The 20,072-nt window shown below is 43.1% G+C and overlaps 1 protein-coding gene across 5 annotated transcripts in view; it reads left to right on the forward strand.

Moving 5' to 3' along the window:
• STXBP5 (syntaxin binding protein 5) overlaps positions 1–20,072 on the forward strand; it is a 544,022-nt gene that overhangs the window by 380,446 nt on the left and 143,504 nt on the right. For all 5 annotated transcript variants that reach the window (XM_069769165.1, XM_069769166.1, XM_069769168.1 and 2 more), the window contains exons 11-13: positions 7,927–7,999; positions 11,845–11,992; positions 12,074–12,141. In XM_069769165.1, the coding sequence (XP_069625266.1) occupies positions 7,927–7,999; positions 11,845–11,992; positions 12,074–12,141 (289 nt within the window). The remainder of the gene's footprint in view (positions 1–7,926; positions 8,000–11,844; positions 11,993–12,073; positions 12,142–20,072) is intronic.

The following is a 20,072-nucleotide window of genomic DNA, read 5'->3' on the forward strand; positions in this document are numbered from 1 at the left end:
GCTTGTATTTCTATCTTCAGGCTAGTCAGCTCCTCAGGCAGTGCCGAGTTGCATAGGTAGTTGATAGGCGCAATCCACTGCTGCTTCCAGTTGTGTGAGGATAGATCAGGTACTGCAGTCTACAGAGATTCCACGTCTCAGAGCTCGTCCTATTGTTTTGGGTTATTGCCAGATCTCTGTATGTGCGCTGATTACTGCACGCTGTGTTGCCTGATTGCCAGCCATAACAGTACAAGGAGCCATTCAATGATTTCCAATAGAGGGAAAAAAGAAATCCTGACATCATTTTTTTTTCTTAGCTCTGTCTTCAGTCTTTTTTTTCCCCTAGACATTAGAGTGCTTCAGGACACAGCTGTGGACATGGATATTCAGGCTCTGTGCTCCTCAATGGATAATCTCGTTGTAAATGTACAAAAGATTCAAGATACTATTGATCAGAAATCGATGCTAGAACCAAGAATTCCGATTCCTGATTTGTTTTTTGGTGACAGAACTAAGTTCCTGAGCTTCAGAAATAATTGTAAGCTATTTTTGGCCTTGAAACCTCATTCTTCTGGTAATCCTATTCAACAGGTTTTGATTATTATTTCTTTTTTGCGCGGCGACCCACAGGACTGGGCGTTTTCTCTTGCACCAGGAGATTCTGCATTGAGTAATGTTGATGCATTTTTCCAGGCGCTGGGATTGCTTTACGATGAGCCTAATTCAGTGGATCAAGCTGAGAAAAATCTGCTGGCTTTATGCCAGGGTCAGGATGATGTAGAAGTATATTGTCAGAAATTTAGAAAATGGTCAGTACTCACTCTGTGGAATGAATCTGCACTAGCGGCTTTGTTCAGAAAGGGTCTCTCTGAAGCTCTTAAGGATGTAATGGTGGGATTTCCTATGCCTGCTGGTTTGAATGAGTCTATGTCCTTGGCCATTCAGATCGGTCGTCGCTTGCGCGAGCGTAAATCTGTGCACCATCTGGCGGTATTGTCTGAGAGTAAGCCTGAGCCTATGCAGTGCGACAGGACTATGACTAAAGTAGAACGGCACGAACACAGACGTCTGAACAGACTGTGTTTCTATTGTGGTGATTCTACTCATGCTATTTCTAATTGTCCTAAACGCACTAGGCGGTTCGATAGCTCTGCCGTTATTGGTACTGTACAGTCCAAATTCCTTTTGTCCATTACCTTAATGTGCTCTTTGTCATCATATTCTGTCATGGCGTTTGTGGATTCAGGCGCTGCCCTGAATCTGATGGATTTGGATTATGCTAAACGTTGTGGATTTTTCTTGGAGCCTTTGCGGTGTCCTATTCCGTTGAGAGGAATTGATGCTACACCTCTGGCCAAGAATAAGCCTCAGTACTGGGCCCAGCTGACCATGTGCATGGCTCCTGCACATCAGGAAGTTATTCGCTTTTTGGTACTGCATAATTTGCATGATGTGGTCGTGTTGGGGTTGCCATGGCTACAAACCCATAATCCAGTATTGGATTGGAACTCTATGTCGGTAACCAGCTGGGGTTGTCAGGGAGTACATGGTGATGTTCCATTTTTGTCTATTTCGTCATCCATTCCTTCTGACATCCCAGAGTTCTTGTCGGACTTTCAGGATGTATTTGAAGAGTCCAAGTCTGATGCCCTTCCTCCGCATAGGAATTGTGATTGTGCTATCGATTTGATTCCTGGTAGTAAATTCCCTAAGGGTCGTTTATTTAATTTGTCCGTACCTGAACACACCGCTATGCGCAGTTATGTGAAGGAGTCCCTGGAGAAGGGACATATTCGCCCATCGTCGTCACCATTGGGAGCAGGGTTCTTTTTTGTAGCCAAGAAGGATGGTTCGCTAAGACCGTGTATTGATTACCGCCTTCTTAATAAGATCACTGTTAAGTTTCAGTATCCCTTGCCATTGATTTCTGACTTGTTTGCTCGGATTAAGGGGGCTAGTTGGTTTACTAAGATTGATCTTCGTGGTGCGTATAATCTGGTGAGAATCAGGCAGGGAGATGAATGGAAAACGGCATTTAATACGCCCGAGGGTCATTTTGAGTATCTGGTGATGCCGTTCGGACTTGCCAATGCTCCATCTGTTTTTCAGTCTTTTATGCATGACATTTTCCGTGAGTATCTGGATAAATTCTTGATTGTTTACTTGGATGACATTTTGATCTTCTCAGATGATTGGGAGTCTCATGTGAAGCAAGTCAGAATGGTTTTCCAGGTACTGCGTGCTAATTCCTTGTTCGTGAAGGGATCAAAGTGTCTCTTCGGTGTGCAGAAAGTTTCATTTTTGGGGTTCATCTTTTCCCCTTCTACTATCGAGATGGATCCGGTTAAGGTTCAGGCCATCCAGGATTGGACTCAGCCGACATCTCTAAAAAGTTTGCAGAAATTCCTGGGCTTTGCTAATTTTTATCGTCGCTTCATCTGTAATTTTTCTAGCATTGCCAGACCATTGACCGATTTGACCAAGAAGGGTGCTGATTTGGTTAATTGGTCTTCTGCTGCCGTGGAAGCTTTTCAGGAGTTGAAGCGTCGTTTTTGCTGTGCCCCTGTGTTGTGTCAACCTGATGTTTCTCTTCCGTTCCAGGTCGAGGTTGATGCTTCTGAGATTGGTGCAGGGGCGGTTTTGTCACAGAGAGGTTCTGGTTGCTCAGTGTTCAAACCATGTGCTTTCTTTTCCAGGAAATTTTCTGCTGCTGAGCGTAATTATGATGTGGGCAACCGAGAGTTGCTGGCCATGAAGTGGGCATTCGAGGAGTGGCGTCATTGGCTTGAGGGTGCTAAGCATCGCGTGGTGGTTTTGACTGATCATAAGAACCTTACTTATCTTGAGTCTGCCAAGCGCTTGAATCCTAGACAGGCCCGTTGGTCGTTAATTTTTGCTCGTTTTGATTTTGTGATTTCATACCTTCCGGGCTCTAAAAATGTGAAGGCGGATGCTCTGTCTAGGAGTTTTGTGCCCGACTCTCCGGGGTTATCTGAGCCGGCGAGTATCCTCAAGGAAGGAGTCATTGTGTCTGCCATCTCCCCTGATTTGCGGAGAGTGTTGCAGAAATTTCAGGCTAATAAACCTGATCGTTGTCCGGCCGAGAAACTGTTCGTCCCTGATAGGTGGACTAGTAAAGTTATCTCTGAACTTCATTGTTCGGTGCTGGCCGGTCATCCAGGAATCTTTGGTACCAGGGAGTTGGTTGCTAGATCCTTCTGGTGGCCATCTCTGTCACGGGATGTGCGTGCTTTTGTGCAGTCCTGTGGAATTTGTGCTAGGGCTAAGCCCTGCTGTTCACGTGCCAGTGGGTTGCTTTTGCCCTTGCCGGTCCCGAAGAGGCCTTGGACACATATTTCGATGGATTTCATTTCTGACCTTCCCGTTTCTCAAAAGATGTCTGTCATTTGGGTGGTCTGTGATCGCTTTTCTAAAATGGTCCATCTGGTGCCCTTGGTTAAATTGCCTTCCTCCTCTGATTTGGTGCCTTTGTTCTTCCAGCATGTGGTTCGTTTACATGGCATTCCTGAGAATATTGTTTCTGACAGAGGTTCCCAGTTTGTCTCGAGGTTCTGGCGAGCCTTTTGTGGTAGGATGGGCATTGACCTATCTTTTTCCTCGGCCTTCCATCCTCAGACTAATGGCCAGACCGAACGAACCAATCAGACCTTGGAAACATATCTGAGATGTTTTGTTTCCGCTGACCAGGATGATTGGGTGTCATTTTTGCCGTTGGCTGAGTTCGCCCTTAATAATCGGGCCAGCTCGGCTACCTTGGTCTCTCCATTTTTCTGCAATTCTGGGTTCCATCCTCGTTTCTCTTCAGGACAGGTTGAGTCTTCGGACTGTCCTGGTGTGGATTATGTGGTGGACAGGTTGCAGCAGATCTGGACTCAGGTAGTGGACAATTTGACCTTGTCCCAGGAGAAGGCTCAGCTTTTCGCTAATCGCAGACGCCGTGTGGGACCCCGACTTCGTGTTGGGGATCTGGTTTGGTTATCTTCTCGTCATATACCTATGAAGGTTTCCTCTCCTAAATTTAAACCTCGTTTTATTGGTCCGTATAGGATTTCTGAGATTCTCAATCCGGTGTCTTTTCGTCTGACCCTCCCAGACTCCTTTTCCATACATAATGTATTCCATAGGTCGTTGTTGAGGAGATACGTGGCACCTATGGTTCCATCTGTGGAGCCTCCTGCCCCTGTTTTGGTGGAGGGGGAATTGGAGTATATTGTGGAGAAGATTTTGGATTCTCGTGTCTCTAGACGGAAACTCCAGTATCTGGTCAAATGGAAGGGTTATGCTCAGGAAGATAATTCCTGGGTTTTTGCCTCTGATGTCCATGCCCCAGATCTTGTTCGTGCCTTTCATGTGGCTCATCCTGGTCGGCCTGGGGGTTCTGGTGAGGGTTCGGTGACCCCTCCTCAAGGGGGGGGTACTGTTGTGAATTCTGTGGCTGAGTTCACTTCTGTGGTCACAAGTGGTATTGCAGTCTCTGGGCTTCCTCCCTCAGGTGTTTTGGTGAGCTCGTTGGCTGCCTTGCTATTTAGCTCCACCTGAGTCTGTCTTCCTTGCTCCTTGTCAATGTTCCAGTGTTGGATCTGAGCTACTGCATCTTTCCTTGGGCCTGCTGCTCTGCTAGATAAGTGCTTCTAGTTTGTTTTCTGTTTTTTCTGTCCAGCTTGTTATTATCTTTTGCTGGAAGCTCTGAGAAGCAAAGGGGTGCACCGCCGTGCTGTTAGTTCGGCACGGTGGGTCTTTTTGCCCCTTTGCGTGGTTTTCGTTTTAGGGTTTTTTGTAGACTGCATAGTTCTCTTTGCTATCCTCGCTCTGTCTAGAATATCGGGCCTCACTTTGCTGAATCTATTTCATTCCTACGTTTGTCTTTTCATCTTGCTAACAGTCATTATATGTGGGGGCTGCCTATTCCTTTGGGGTATTTCTCTGAGGTAAGTCAGGCTTGTATTTCTATCTTCAGGCTAGTCAGCTCCTCAGGCAGTGCCGAGTTGCATAGGTAGTTGATAGGCGCAATCCACTGCTGCTTCCAGTTGTGTGAGGATAGATCAGGTACTGCAGTCTACAGAGATTCCACGTCTCAGAGCTCGTCCTATTGTTTTGGGTTATTGCCAGATCTCTGTATGTGCGCTGATTACTGCACGCTGTGTTGCCTGATTGCCAGCCATAACAGGAGTCTGTTTTTTTTTTTTAACTGAGCATGCTCCAATTTTTGAGGGGGGGATCCAATCCGCTGGATAAGCTTGTCGGATCCGTAAAAAAAAATGGATCCGTCACATCAGTTTTTCCACAAGCTGCGACGGATTCGTTTTTTTCAGAATTCGCCGGATTGAGCCTGAAGGCAAAAAACTGATGTGTGAAAGTAGCCTTACTGGAAATAACTATGTAGAATAGCCGTGACGTATGTAAAGACGATACGTTTGACTACCCGTCTGTTTAATAGTAGAGCTTGGTACTTAGGCAATTATCTTACATGATAATTATAACTTAACAATATGAAATCAACAAAAATATAGCATGAGGTGATTCCTAGACCATGATTAAACGCAGCACTATGGAGCCATCTAATGGTGACCACGATGATCGTTTTTACTGTAGTCATGTATACACGGGCCATTAACATGGAGGCATGGAGAAACTGTACTACAATGAAGTGCTTTATAGCAGCCATAGTCTTTTCACTGACCTGACTGTGTGAGGTTGTGTTTATGTGGTCAAAATTGCGCTCTTTGTATGCGGTTTTGAGGTTATAGTTTATTAGAATGTAATGGAACATTAAATGACCTATTAAACTAATTCCTATTATGTGCTTGCGAATACCTAATGTGTTGGCTTTCTGCAATCTGATCTGCTACACTGCAGGGGTGTTAAAGCAGTAAAGACATTATGCAGGCTTGCTCTGCCCATTGTTAAGACATATTGGGTATGGCATCTACACAAAAGGGGTTTTGGAATTAAGCAAAAAAAAAAGTGACCCTGGACTCAGGGCTGGTGTCAACACACGAGCAAGGGTCCCAGTACTTGCAAAACTTACATCTCCCCATTCCTGCACTCCGGCGTCTAACACATCTCCTCACTGTGACAGTCACAATGCAGAGAGCGGGAAGATGGCGATGCTGAGGAGTCTGGAGCAGAGCAGTGGCCAGCGAGGAGAGGTGAGTATTTTAGGGGGGGGCTTAGCATTATTTGAGGCTCAATATATATTGGAGCAATATATGGGGCCTATCATATACTGGAGCAATATATGGGGCCCATCATAACTGGAGCAATATATGGGTCCATCATAACTGCAGCATTATATGGGGCCCACTATATATGGAGCAATATATGGGGCCCATTATATACAATATGGAGCAATATATGGGGCTCATTATGTATAGAGCATTATACGGGGCCCATTATATATAGCAATATATCGGGTCCTTCTACTGTATTGAGCATCATATGGGGCCTATTATATATGGAGCATTATATGGGGCCCATCATATACTGTATGGAGCAATATATGAGGCTCTTTATGTATGGAGCATTATATGGGGCCCATTATATATGGAGCAATATATCGGGCCCATCATATACTGTATGGAGCATTAAATTGGGTCCATTTTACTGTATGGATGAGCATTATATGGGGCCCTTTATATGCTGTATGGCACAATATATGGGGCTCATTATTCTGTATGGAGCAATATGTGTTGCCCATAATACTGTATGGAGCAATATATGGGGTTCATTATTCTGTATGGAGCCCTGTGGTTCCCATATTACTGTATGGAGGACTATGCTGTCCAGTTTCTGAGCTATCGTAGAATTTACAATAGATGACACTCATGTAATGTAAGAAGTAAGTGAAATCTTTGGCATTGTACTATACCTATATTTCTCTGCCGTATCTATGCATCATGAATCATGGTATGTGTTAAAGGGGCGCATTGAGACTCTTCCACCTGGGGCCCATGAACGCCTAGAGCCGACCCTGCCTGGACAACCAATTATTGGCTTCATTGGACACATGCAATACCAACTAGCATCCGAAATGAGGCAATGATTGGCTGCTGCTGTCTTCTATAGTCCATCCTCACTTAAAGATATTGAGCGAAAAAGCAGCCAAAACCACCAAAGACTCAGCGCTATAGCAGTGAAGAGTTTGGGGGAGAAGTTGTGTATTGGAATGTCTCATGATGTTCAATGTCTAATACTTTGTGTAACCTCTATATGTCAATATAACCTTAAACGGTATATCCAGGACTTTAAAAAAAACATGTAGTTGCTAACTGAGGAAACTACCTGCCTGTTATACCAGGTATTAATTTCTCACCTTATTGACAGGGGGGACTACTGGAGTCATGCTGATTGACAGCCAGTTTCCCCCAATTAGGCAGTGGCGAGCTTGCTATCAATCAGCATGACACCAGTAGTCCTGCCCTTTCAACAGGAAAGCAAACTGCCGCTCTGTTGATGTGATGTCAGCGGAAGACTATGACTGCTCTGTGTCAGCAGAGAACAGCGCCAGGCACAACACACAGATAAAAGTAGCAATGCCTGTTAGTGCTTAGTCACATTTGTTTTGGTTTTTAAAGCCCCGGATATCCCCTTTAATGAGGTTCTTTAACTATTTGTTTCAGTTAGAAAGGTTTTTGTTAATGCGCAGATCTCAGGTTATCACACTGCAACTGTGGAGAAACCTGGAATTTTTTAAATTCCCCTGAAGTGCCATCACAGGTGAGATGAAGCATTACACAAGGCTTTTGAAATCGGTAGGATGACCCTGGGTCCTTCAGAGCCAGGCTATGACATGGGGGCCTCTCATCTTGCAATATCCTTTAATTTATATTACTTTTTTCTTTTTGTATGAAAACTTTTTATAATTGTAATAATCTCTAATCATTTATCAATACTTACCTTTTTTTAACTATTTTATCTTCCTAGATTTCCAGGAGCCCTATGCTGTGGTTGTGCTTTTAGAACAAGATTTAGTAGTTATAGACCTTGCACAAAATGGGTAAGATTTTATTTACTTCCACCATTGGCCTTTACCTATAGATGCCACCTATTGCGTGGACATGAATGTGTGGCCATGTGATCAATTTCATAGATGCCTAAAATCGATCAGTGATATGCAGTTTCTATTGACAGATGACAACAGTATATTGGAACTTGCCATATTGTTTTCTAGAAATAAAAAACAGAACTTCATGTATAGTACATGGCATTAATGAAGTCATGACAGAAATTACAGTGACAATTTAGACTTGCAGGAGGGTGCTGTGAGAATAGTGATGCGTAGCTCTCCATGCATGTGTTGTGACTGTCACTCAGCCATGACACATTCAGCTGCAGCGCCCGACACCTGATTATCGGAGCATTCCAGGTATCCGGGTTCCGCTGCAGCTTCTTCGGAAAGCGCTATAGCTTGCCGAATAAGGAGGGAGCTGAAGATATTTGCTCAGGTCTAGTTGTTACTTAGGGTCCATACAGTTGGTGAAATACAGTCATGGCAGAAAGAGTTAGCACCCTTGAACTTGTTCCAGAAAATGAACTATTTCTCCCAGAAAATTATTAAAATTACACGTTTTGTTATACACCTGTTTATTTCCTTTGTGTGTATTGGAATAGCACACACACACTCAAAAATGGGATGGAAAAAATTGTTGGCACCCTCAATTTAATATTTGGATGCACACCCTTTTGGAATAAGTAGCTGCAATCAATTGCTTCCCATAACTACCAACAAGCTTCTTACACTACTCAACTGGAATTTTGGACCACTCATCTTTTGCAAACTGCTCCAGGTTTCTAATCTTTGACGGGTGCCTCCTCCCAATGCAATTTTAAGATCTCACCACAGGTTTTCTATGGAATATAGATCCGGACTGATTGCTGGCCACTTCAGAACTCAGCGCTTTGTTTCCATCCATTTTTGGGTGCTTCCTGCAGTATGTTTGGGGTCATTGTCCTGCTGGAAACCCATGAGCTAGGACAAAAACCAAGATTTCTAACACTGGATACCACATTGCAACCCCAAATCCTTTGGTAATCTTCAAATTTCAAGATGCTTTGCACACAGTCAAGGCACGCCGTGCCAGAAGCAGCAAAACAACACCAAAACATACTTAAACTTCCTCCATATTTGACTGTAGGTACTTTGTTATTTTCTTTGTAGGCCTCATTCCGTTTTTTGTAAACAGAATGATGTTCTTTACCAAAAAGCTCCATCTTGGTCACCTCTGTCCACAAGACGCCTTCTCAGAAGGATTTTGGCTTACTCAACATCTAGCGTTTTTATATCTGTATTTCCTGCCATAGCATTTATTTTCATTCAGATGTTGACAGGTAGTTTGTGCGGTCACTGATGCACCCTGAGCATCCAGGACAACTTGAATTTTTTTTGGAGCTTGATTGGGACTGCGTATCCACCAGCCGGGCTATCCTCCGTTTCAACCTTTCATCGATTTTCCTCTTCCGTCCACATCCAGGCAGATTAGCTACATTGCCATGGGCTGTAAGCTTCTTGATTATATTGCGCACCCTGGACATCAAGAGCTCTGGAGATGAACTTGTAACCTTGACATTGGTGATATTTTTCAACAATTTTGCTTCTCTTCTCTGTTCTCCATGCTTAGTGTGACACAATGCAATGTTTGGGGTTTTGTGTGAAGTGGTGTCCAATTTGCCTCTTTTTCACTGTTTTTGTGTTGTTTCAATACACACAGGAAATAAACATGTGTATAACAAAACATGTAATTGCAATCATTTTTAGGGAGAAATACTAAATTTTCTGGAACTATTTAAAAGGTCGCAACATTTTCGGTCACGGCTATAAGTATGAACAGATCACCAATTTTCTAAGTAAATATATTTCTAAAGGTGCTGTTGAAATGAAATGCTCACTACATGTCTGTAAGGCTGGGGTCACATTGCGTTTTGGTCAGAGCGCTAACGGGCGAAATTAACGCCATGCAACGCGTCCGTTAGCGCTCCCATTGCCCGCAATGTACCAGCGCATTGCTAGCGCGTGTCATTTTCGGCACGCGCTAGCGACGCGCCGGTCTTTTGTAGCGCGCCTCGGACGCTGCTTGCAGCGTCCGCGGCGCGCCCGAGGTCCGTTCCCCGCTCTCGCAGATCGGGGATCTTCGAGAGCGGGGACGTTAACGCGACCCCGAAACGCGACCCTTTAAAAACATTGCGTTAGCGCAATCCGCTAGCGCTAAACGGATTGCACTAACGCAATGTGACCCTAGCCTAACAACTAATCAAATCCACACTGGAAAAGAAATCAAACCATAGAGGGCCATAAATTAAGTTGTGTAATAATGAGAAATGACCCAGGGAAAAGGTATTGAACACATGAAGAAAAAGAGGTGCAAAAAACCATGGAAAGTCATGACACCAGCTGATATCTATGGATAGTTAGAAAACAATCCTGCCACTTAGCGGAAAATATCATCTTGTTCAACTGATGGACTATAAAAAGGTGTCTCATTACCAAGATGCCACACACGAAAAATCTCATGATGGGTAAAACCAGTGAGCTATCTCAAGACCTTTCCAAACTTATTGTTGCAAAACATACAGATGGCATTGGTTGCAGAAAAATGTCTAAACTACTGAAGGTTCAAGTGATCACTGTTGGGGCATAATCCAAAAGTGGAAATGGCTTAATTTTACCATAAACCAGCCACGACCAGGTGCTCCATGAAGGATTTCAGACAGAGTGAAATGAATTATCAAAAGAGTTGTCCTAGAGCCAAGGACCTTCTTTGGAGAGCTTCAGAAAGACTTGGAATCGGCAGGTACAATTGTTTCAAAGAGAACAATAAGTAGTACACTCAACCTCCATGACCTGTATGTGCGCTCACCGTGAAAGACTTCTTTGCTGAATGAAAAGCATGTTCAAGCACGTTTAACTTTTGCTCAATGACATTTAGACAATCTTGTGAAATACTCGTATAATATAGTCTGGTCAGGAGACAAAATTGAACTCTTAAGATGCCATAATACTGACCATGTTTGGAGGCCAAAAAGCACTGCATGTCACCGCAAAAACACCATGCCAACAGTGAAGTTTGGAGGTGGGAACATCATGGTGTGGGGCTGTTTACAGCATATAGGACTGGTAAACTAAATATAGTTGAAGGAATTATGAATGAACAAATCTACCAAGACATTCTTAATAAAATTTTCTTGCAATCTACCAAGATGATGAAGCAAGGATGGACAGCTCAACAAGTCAATGATCCGAAAAAAGATTGCTCTGTTTTTTTGTTTTTTAATGATCCAAAACACACAGCCAAGGAAACTCTCAGTTGGTTTCAAAGAAAGCAAATAAAGCTGGAGGTATGGCCCAGCCAATCACATGACCTTATACGATAGAAAACTTATGGAAGGAACTACAGCTCAGAGTTCATAGGAGCTCAATTAACCATCAGGATTTAAATTGTGTGGAATAATGGGCCAAAATCACACATGAGCAATGGGTGCGACTAGTTTCTCCATACAGGAGGTTTCTTGAAGCTGTCATCATCGCCATCAAAGGCTTTTTATATTTTTTTACATTTGTTAATTTTAGGGAAAAGTAGCTGCACCAGACGCACAATAATTTCTTACTATGGCATTTAAGTGTGGCATGTACCACAAGAAAACGATAAATATGTCAGGAGTTTTGTTAAGAATATTGATCATTCATAGCAGAAGCAGGCCTGTGATGAGCTTCCATTCTGATTTCCTGAAACACAAGTTGGTTGTCTGCAATTGAAGAATAGAAAACACTGATAAAAAGATTACTGCTATTTGTTTGGGTGGTGCTCAGGTGTGATATGTTACGAACTGTAATTTTTCTTTTGGCAGATATCCGATATTTGAAAACCCTTATCCTCTGAGCATACACGAGTCTCCGGTCACTTGCTGTGAGTATTTTGCGGACTGTCCTGAGGACCTTATCCCTGCACTTTATTTTGTTGGCAACAGGCAAAAGCGACAAGGTTACAGTAAAAAGGTGAGTACTGTTGACACTCGTATATGTACGGATATTTTCTTCTTTCATCTGACTTATAAGTTTGATCTTGTTTTATTTCAGGAATGGCCCATCAGTGGTGGTAACTGGGGTGTTGGCACTCAAAGTTACCCAGAGATAATAATCACAGGGTAAGTCAGTACTACAGTACTGGAGCATTTCCTTATATTACCCTATTAATTAAGGTCTAAAGCTAATGTTTACTCATTCTGTGGTATTTAACACTAGAACTCCCAGAAATTTCGAGCTCTAAAGGTAGAAATGTCAAATGACCCCTCTCTGGGACTTCTAGTGTTAGAGTACCAGTCATCTTGCTTTTTATTTCATAAATCGATAGTACACATGAAAATAAGTACGGTAAGTTTGTGATATATGTTATCTGCTTATTTCTCTGCGAGGACCAAGCATTCATTTTCAAAAATTTTAATTCTTGGGTAAAAACTGTATTCAGTGAACACAGACTTATTACATTACTGAGATGGCAATTGGTGCTGATAAGATTCCTTGTATGTTGAGCAGGTGAGGGAAGAGGATGAGTTAGGATCTGGAGTTGACGCTCCCATCCCTCTCTGGTCTACATACAGTAGTCTTTTCAGAAGTAACTGCTATTTCCTATCTCACCTCTGAAAGAAAAAAACCTGTCTACAATGAATACAGATTTTACCTGAGATATTAGAAAGCAATGATTAGTCCTGGTAGCAAAAAGTGGATTTCTCTAATAAGACATATTACAAAGTTGCTTATTTTCATGTATACTATTTATAAAATAAAAATTAAAACAACAGTTAGGCCATGTTCACACGTTGCGTCCTGTCCCTGCGGGTTTTCCCCGCAGCGGATTTGATAAATCTGCAGGGCAAACCCGCTGCGGTTATCCCTGCAGATTTATCACGTTTTGTCCTGCGGGTTCCGCTGCGGTATTTTACTCCTACTATTGATGCTGCATATTCAGCAATATGCAGCATCAATAGTATTAATAAAATCATGATATTCTCACCCTCTGACGTCCCGATCTCCTCGGCGCTGCAGGCGGCGGTCCGGTTCCAAAGATGCTGTGCGAGAAGGACCTTCGTGACGTCACGGTCATGTGACCGCGACGTCACCGCAGGCCCTACTCGCACAGCAACCCAGACCGGACGGCTGCGTGCAGCGCTGAGACTTCAGAGGTGAGTATATCATTATTTTTTATTTTAATTCTTTTTTTTACCCACAAATATGGTTCCCGGGGCCTGGAGGGGAGTCTCCTCTCCTCCACCTTGGGTATAACCCGCACATTATCCGCTTACTTCCCGCATGGTGGGCACAGCCCCATGCGGGAAGTAAGCGGATCAATGCATTTCTATGGGTGCAGAATTGCTGCGATTCTGCACAAAGAAGTGACATGCTGCGGGTTTTTAACCGCTGCGTTTCTGCACGGTTTTTCCCGCAGCATGTGCACAGCGGTTTGCGGTTTCCATTGGTTTACATGTAAATGTAAACGCAATGGAAACTGCAGCGGACCCGCAGCGGCAAAATCGCTGCGGTTCCGCGGTTAAAAACCGCAATGTGTGAACATGGCCTTACACTTTAAGATTTTAGCAAATGGAGCATATACATTATGCAACAGAACATTTTTTTTATCTTCAAATTATACTTTTTTTCATTAAGGAATTTTCTTCTCTCATTTGATGGAAATATTGATAATTTCCAAAAGCTGAAGGTCTTGCTTTGTTTATATAAAGATCACGCAGGCATATCCTGCCTCAGAAAACAGTATACGGTAACTCTTTCTTCTAACAAACCATGCCTAACCAAGATGTGTTAACTGTCGATTAAAGAAGCTCTTCCATGAAAGTTTTTAACCTCTTAATTTATTGTAGTCATCATTATATAGCCCTGTTCTCTTACAATTGCTCATTTTGCCTTTCTACCCGGTTAATTTTTCTCTGTTCCATGTAGCAACAGGAAGTCTCGTTTCATTGCAAGAGTCATACCCCTCTTTAACGTCTGATTTAGCTGCTCCCTCCTCCCCTGCCAGAGACTTTGCAGCAAGTAAAATTGTAGTTCTATTAGTGACTTGTGCAGTGAAGAGAGACGTCCTGTTTCTTCATAAAGCTTAGAAGGATTCAGAGAGTGTGCTTATTAATCACGTGATGTCATAGACCTAATGGAAAAGAAAAAAAATCAACTGGCAAGGAGAGCAAAATGAGCAGTTTGTAAGTATTTAGTGCCATATAATGTTATGATTATTAAGACAATAAAAATTTTAATGGGAGTGCTTCTTTAAGTGATACCCCAAGAACATTGGAGAAATGGATTACTGCATTTTAGATGAACAAGTTTTTCTTACTAAAGCCTGAATACATTTTTAACGCACCACTCCAGTGTTTTTTTGTTTGTTTTTTCAGTGCTGGAGTGGTGCTTTAAGTGTAAGCTCCCTGCCCCAGTTCTTTTACTCACCTTCTAGTGGCTTCACCTTTTGCAGACAACGCTCCTGTCCCGCTGCGCCATCTTGTGCCCGTCACTTCTGACTAGCCGGAAGTCAGAAGTTAAGTCACAAGAGTTCAATGCTATTCTACTAGAGCCAGATTGAGGCTCTCACGGGAGCGACACTGGAAAAGGATGAAGGCGGCGGCAGGTTAGTAGGAGACATGGGGCAGGGGAATTACATTTAAAGCACCTCTCCAGTGATGTGAAAAAAAGATCTTGCATAGAGGTGTAGTGAGCACCTTGAGCCCACAGGTGCTTCACAAAATGTTATAATGTTGAACTGTAAAAATGAAAATATTAATTTTTCCCAACCAAATGTTGCTTAAGCCCCAAATATTTTATTTTCACAAGGGTAACAGAAAAAAATGGACCATGTATTTTGTTGTGCAGTTCGACCTGAGCACCCTGACACTCCATATTTGGTGGCAAACTACTGTTTAAGCGCACGGCAGGGCTCTGAAAGGAAGGAGTGCCAATTGAATTCTGGATCATAGTTTTGGCTGAAATAGGTAGCGGGTGCCTTGACACATTTGAAGAGCCCCTGACATGCCAAAACAGCAAAAAAAAAAGTGACCCCAGCAGAGTCCCTGAGGTGCTAGAACTGCAGAGCTCCCCCATAAGTGACCTCATTTTACAAACTAAGTCTCTCAATGAATTCATCTAGGGGTGCAGTGATCATATTGACCCCACATGTGTGTCAGAAATTTTATACCGTTGGGCGTATAAGAAAAAATTACATTTTTAGAATTAACTTTTGTTTAACCCCAGATTTTACATTCACATGGGGAAATTCGTAATAATGGCACCAAAATTTGTCTTACAATTTCTCCTGAACGTGGCCCCATATGTGGCTGTACTGTACTGCCTAGCCACACAACTCTGAGAACAAATTATGGAATGGTTTGCAAATTCCATATACAGAGCCCCTAAGTGCCAGAAGAGAGGAATCGCTCTCTCAAGTGACCCCATTTTGAAAATAACATCCCTCTGGGACTTCATCTACAGGTGTAGCGACGATTTTGACTCCCTGGATGTTTTCCAGAAACAAGCAGCAGTGAATGTAACTGAGTTAAAACTGCAAATCTTCCATTTTAGTGCCCATACATTGTACCCAGCTCATGCTTCTGGAGACATAGACTCTCTCATAGGGCTCTCATCATTGCAGAAATGACAAGTGGATAACTGTGGTTTAAGCATATTGTGGGGCTCAGAAAGGAGAGAGGCATTATAATTTGGGAGCACAGAATTCACTGGATTTCTTTTGTGGGGTGAGGAGCCATTTTGCTTTTCCAGAGCTTCTGTACTACCAGTAACGTGGAAGCCCCCTATATTTCCACTGACAGATGACGGATATGAGTAGGAACTTGCTGTTTTGTGGATTGAATGAATGTACTTCATGAATAAAAACCAGCAATTCAGGAATAATTTTTTTATGCCTTTAACCCCTTCCCGACCTTTGACGACACGTAGGCATCATGAAAGTCGGTGCCAATCCGACCTGTGACGCCTATGTGGCGTCATGGAAAGATCGCGTCCCTGCAGATTGGCTGAAAGGGTTAACTCCAATTTCACCTGATCTGCAGGGACAGGGGGGAGTGGTACTTCAGCCCAGGGGGGTGGCTTCATCCCCCCGTGGCTACGATCGCTCTTATTGGCTGTTGAAAGTGAAACTGCCAATCAGAGTGATTTGTAATATTTCACCTAAAAAACAGGTGAAATATTACAATACAGCCATGGCCGATGCTGCAATATCATCGGCCATGGCTGGAAACACTGATGTACCCCGCCACCGATCTCCTCCCGGGTCCTCCATCCGGTGCTCCGCTCCCCTCCATCATCCTGCCCGCTCCCCCCATGCTTCGATGCCACCCCCCATCCTCCAATCCACCCCCCATGCTCAGATCTCCCCCCCCATCATACTTACCGGGCCTCCCGGTGTCCGTTCGTCTTCTCCATGGGAGCCGCCATCTTCCAAAATGGCGGGCGCATGCGCAGTGTGCCCGCCGAATCTGCCTACCGGCAGATTCGTTCCAGGTAGGTTATATCACAGTGATCAAAATATATCACAGTAGTCAAAATAAAAAAAATAGTAAATGTCCCCCCCCCCCCCCTTTATCACCCCATAGGTAGGGACAATAATAAAATAAAGAAAATATTTTTTTTCCTTTTTCTACTAGGGTTAGGGTTAGAGTATGTGCACACGGTGCGGATTTGGCTGCGGATCCGCAGCGGATTGGCTGCTGCGAATTCGTAGCAGTTTTCCATCAGGTTTACAGTACCATGTAAACCTGTGGAAAACCAAATCCGCTGTGCCCATGGTGCGGAAAATACCGTGCGGAAACGCTGTGTTGTATTTTCCGCAGCATGTCAATTTTGTGCGGATTCCACAGCGTTTTACACCTGTTCCTCTATAGGAATTCGCAGGTGAAATCCGCACAAAAAAACACTGGAAATCCGCAGGTAAAACGCAGTGCCTTTTACCTGCGGATTTTTCAAAAATCGTGCGGAAAAATCTCACACAAATCCGCAATGTGGGCACATAGCCTTAGGGTTAGGGTTTTAATTAGAGTTAGGGCTGGAATTAGGGCTAGGGTTGGAAATAGGGTTAAGATTAGGCTTGTGGTTAGGGTTATGGATAGGGTTAGGGGTGTGTTGGGGTTAAAGTTGGGGTTAGGGTTGGGATTAGGGTTAGGGTTGTGATTAGGGTTATGGCTACAGTTGGGATAAGGGTTAGGGGTGTGTTGGGGTTAGTGTTGAAGTTAGAATTGAGGGGTTTCCACTGTTTAGGCACATCAGGGGTCTCCAAACACAACATGGTGCCACCATTGATTCCAGCCAATCTTGCGTTCAAAAAGTCAAATGGTGCTCCCTCCCTTCCGAGCCCCGACGTGTGCCCAAACAGTGGTTTACCCCCACATATGGGGTACCAGCGTACGCAAGACAAACTAGGTAACAACTATTGGGGTCCAATTTCTCCTGTTACCCTTGCAAAAATAAAAAATTGCTTGCTAAAACATAATTTTTGAGGAAAGAAAAATTATTTTTTATTTTCACGGCTCTGCGTTGCAAACTACTGTGAAGCACTTGGGGGTTGAAAGTGCTCACCACATATCTAGATAAGTTCTTTGGGGGGTCTAGTTTCCAAAATGTGGTCACTTGTGGGGGGTTTCTACTGTTTAGGCACATCAGGGGCTCTGCAAATGCAACGTGACACCCGCAGACCATTCCATCAAAGTCTGCATTTCAAAAGTCGCTACTTCCCTTCTGAGCCCCGACGTGTGCCCAAACAATGGTTCCCCCCACATATGGGGCATCAGCGTACTCAGGACAAACCGGACAACAACTTTTTGGGTCCAATTTCTCCTGTTACTCTTGAGAAAATAAAAAAATGCAGGCTAAAAAATAATTTTTGAGGAAAGAAAAATGATTTTTTATTTTCACGGCTCTGCGTTATAAACTTCTATGAAGCACTTGGGGGTTTAAAGTGGTCACCGCACATCTAGATTAGTTCCATGGGAGGTCTAGATTCCAAAATGGGGTCACATGTGGGGGAGCTCCAATGTTTAGGCACACAGGGGCTCTCCAAACGCGACATGATGTCTGCTAACGATTGGAGCTAATTTTTCATTCAAAAAGTCAAATGGCACTCCTTCCCTTCCGAGCCCTGCCGCGTGCCCAAACAGTGGTTTACCCCCACATGTGAGGTATCAGATTACTCAGGAGAAAATGCCCAATAAATTTTAGGATCCATTTTATCCTGTTGCCCATGTGGAAATGAACAAATTGAGGCTAAAATAATTTTTTTATGAAAAAAAAGTACTTTTTCATTTTTACGGATCAATTTGTGAAGCACCTGGGGGTTCAAAGTGCTCACTATGAATCTAGATAAGCTCCTTGGGTGGTCTAGTTTCCAAAATGGGGTCACTTGTGGGGAAGCTCCAATGTTTAGGCACACAGGGGCTCTCCAAACGCAACATGATGTCCGCTAAAGATTGGAGCCAATTTTTCATTGAAAAAGTCAAATGGCGCTCCTGTTGTGCGCCCAGACAGTGGTTCCCCCCCTCACATATGAGGTATCGGCGTACTCAGGACAAGTTGTTCAATAACGTTTGGGGTCCAGTTTCTCTTTTTACTCTTGGGAAAATAAAAAAATTTTTGCTAAAACATCATTTTTGTGACTAAAAAGTTAAATGTTCATTTTTTCCTTCCATGTTGCTTCTGCTGCTGTGAAGTACCTGAAGGGTTAATAAACTTCTTGAATGTGGTTTTGAGCACCTTGAGGGGTGCAGTTTTTGGAATGGTGTCAGTTTTTGGTATTTTCAGCCATACAGACCCCTCAAACTGACTTCAAATGTGAGGTGGTCCCTAAAAAATGGTGGTGTAAAAATGAGGAATCGCTGGTCAAATTTTAACCCTTATAACTTCCTAGCAAAGATTTTTGTTTCATTGCAAAAAACGGCCAGGTCATTAAGGTCAAAATAGGCTGGGTCATGAAGGGGTTAACTGTGTAGTAAAGGAGGTAAGGCAGTCAGTACAATTACAGCAATACCTCATTTATCTTTTTTTTTTTTTCCTTTTACTATTTTGGTGCTTTTACACAATAAAAACTATTTTATAGAAAAAAAGCATAGTTTTTCTCCTCATTTTTTTCTTTTTTTACGATGTTCACTGAAGGGATTAACTAGCGGGACAGTTTTATAGGTCAAGGCTGTTCTGGGCGTGGTGATACCAAATATGTATACTTTGTTTTATTTGGTCATTACATAAATGTATGTATTTATCGAATTCATATTTTTTCAATTTATTTTTGATTCTTTATTTTGCTTTTTAATTTTTTTTTTTTTTTACAATTTTTAATAACCTTCTCTACCTTTAAACTTTCCCTGCCCTGATCACTGATCTAATACTCTGCAGTGCTTTTGCATTGCAGCTCATAAAATAAGCTAATAGGGAGATGCAGGAGCTTAGAGGCAAGCGTCCCTGGGAGACCAAACAGCCATCTTTTGGCCCAGGGTAACCATGTAGACCATTGGCACAACGCGATCGCAGTGGCATTGTGCCGATCGGAGCAGACAGTGCGCTCCCTTCCTCTGCTATGTCAATTGATTTTGCTGTCACTCTTGATAGAAGTATGAGAGGTTAAATACCTGCAGGGTTGGAGTGAGCCCTCGATCATGTATCTCCCGCAGCGCCGTACATGTACAGCAGATGTCATGAAGGAGTTAAAAGGCCTCTAAAGAAAAGTAAATAAAATAAGCATGAATGGCTTCTTGAGTTTGTGAATGGAACTCCATAAAAAAATCTCCACTGCGTGAATGATCATCATGTGTATAATTAAAATCTGGGTCAAACGAGCATTAAACTTTTATAACCATGATTTTAAAAGCAACATTTGGGAAAGTGGAACAGCTGTGAGGTGGGTGAAGCCCGGGTTACATTAAAGTTTGTTAAAATGCATTTGTATGATGGAACATATTACATTAGAAAGCTTATTCTGAGACTTATTCAGTTTTCGTAGCACTGATATTAAAGGGAACCTGTCTTGTCCTTTGTAGCAAGTAAACTGTCCCCAGTGCATTGTTAGTGACGCAAT

Source organism: Ranitomeya imitator, chromosome 5 (assembly GCF_032444005.1).
Source record: "Ranitomeya imitator isolate aRanImi1 chromosome 5, aRanImi1.pri, whole genome shotgun sequence".
NCBI lineage: Eukaryota > Metazoa > Chordata > Amphibia > Anura > Dendrobatidae > Ranitomeya > Ranitomeya imitator.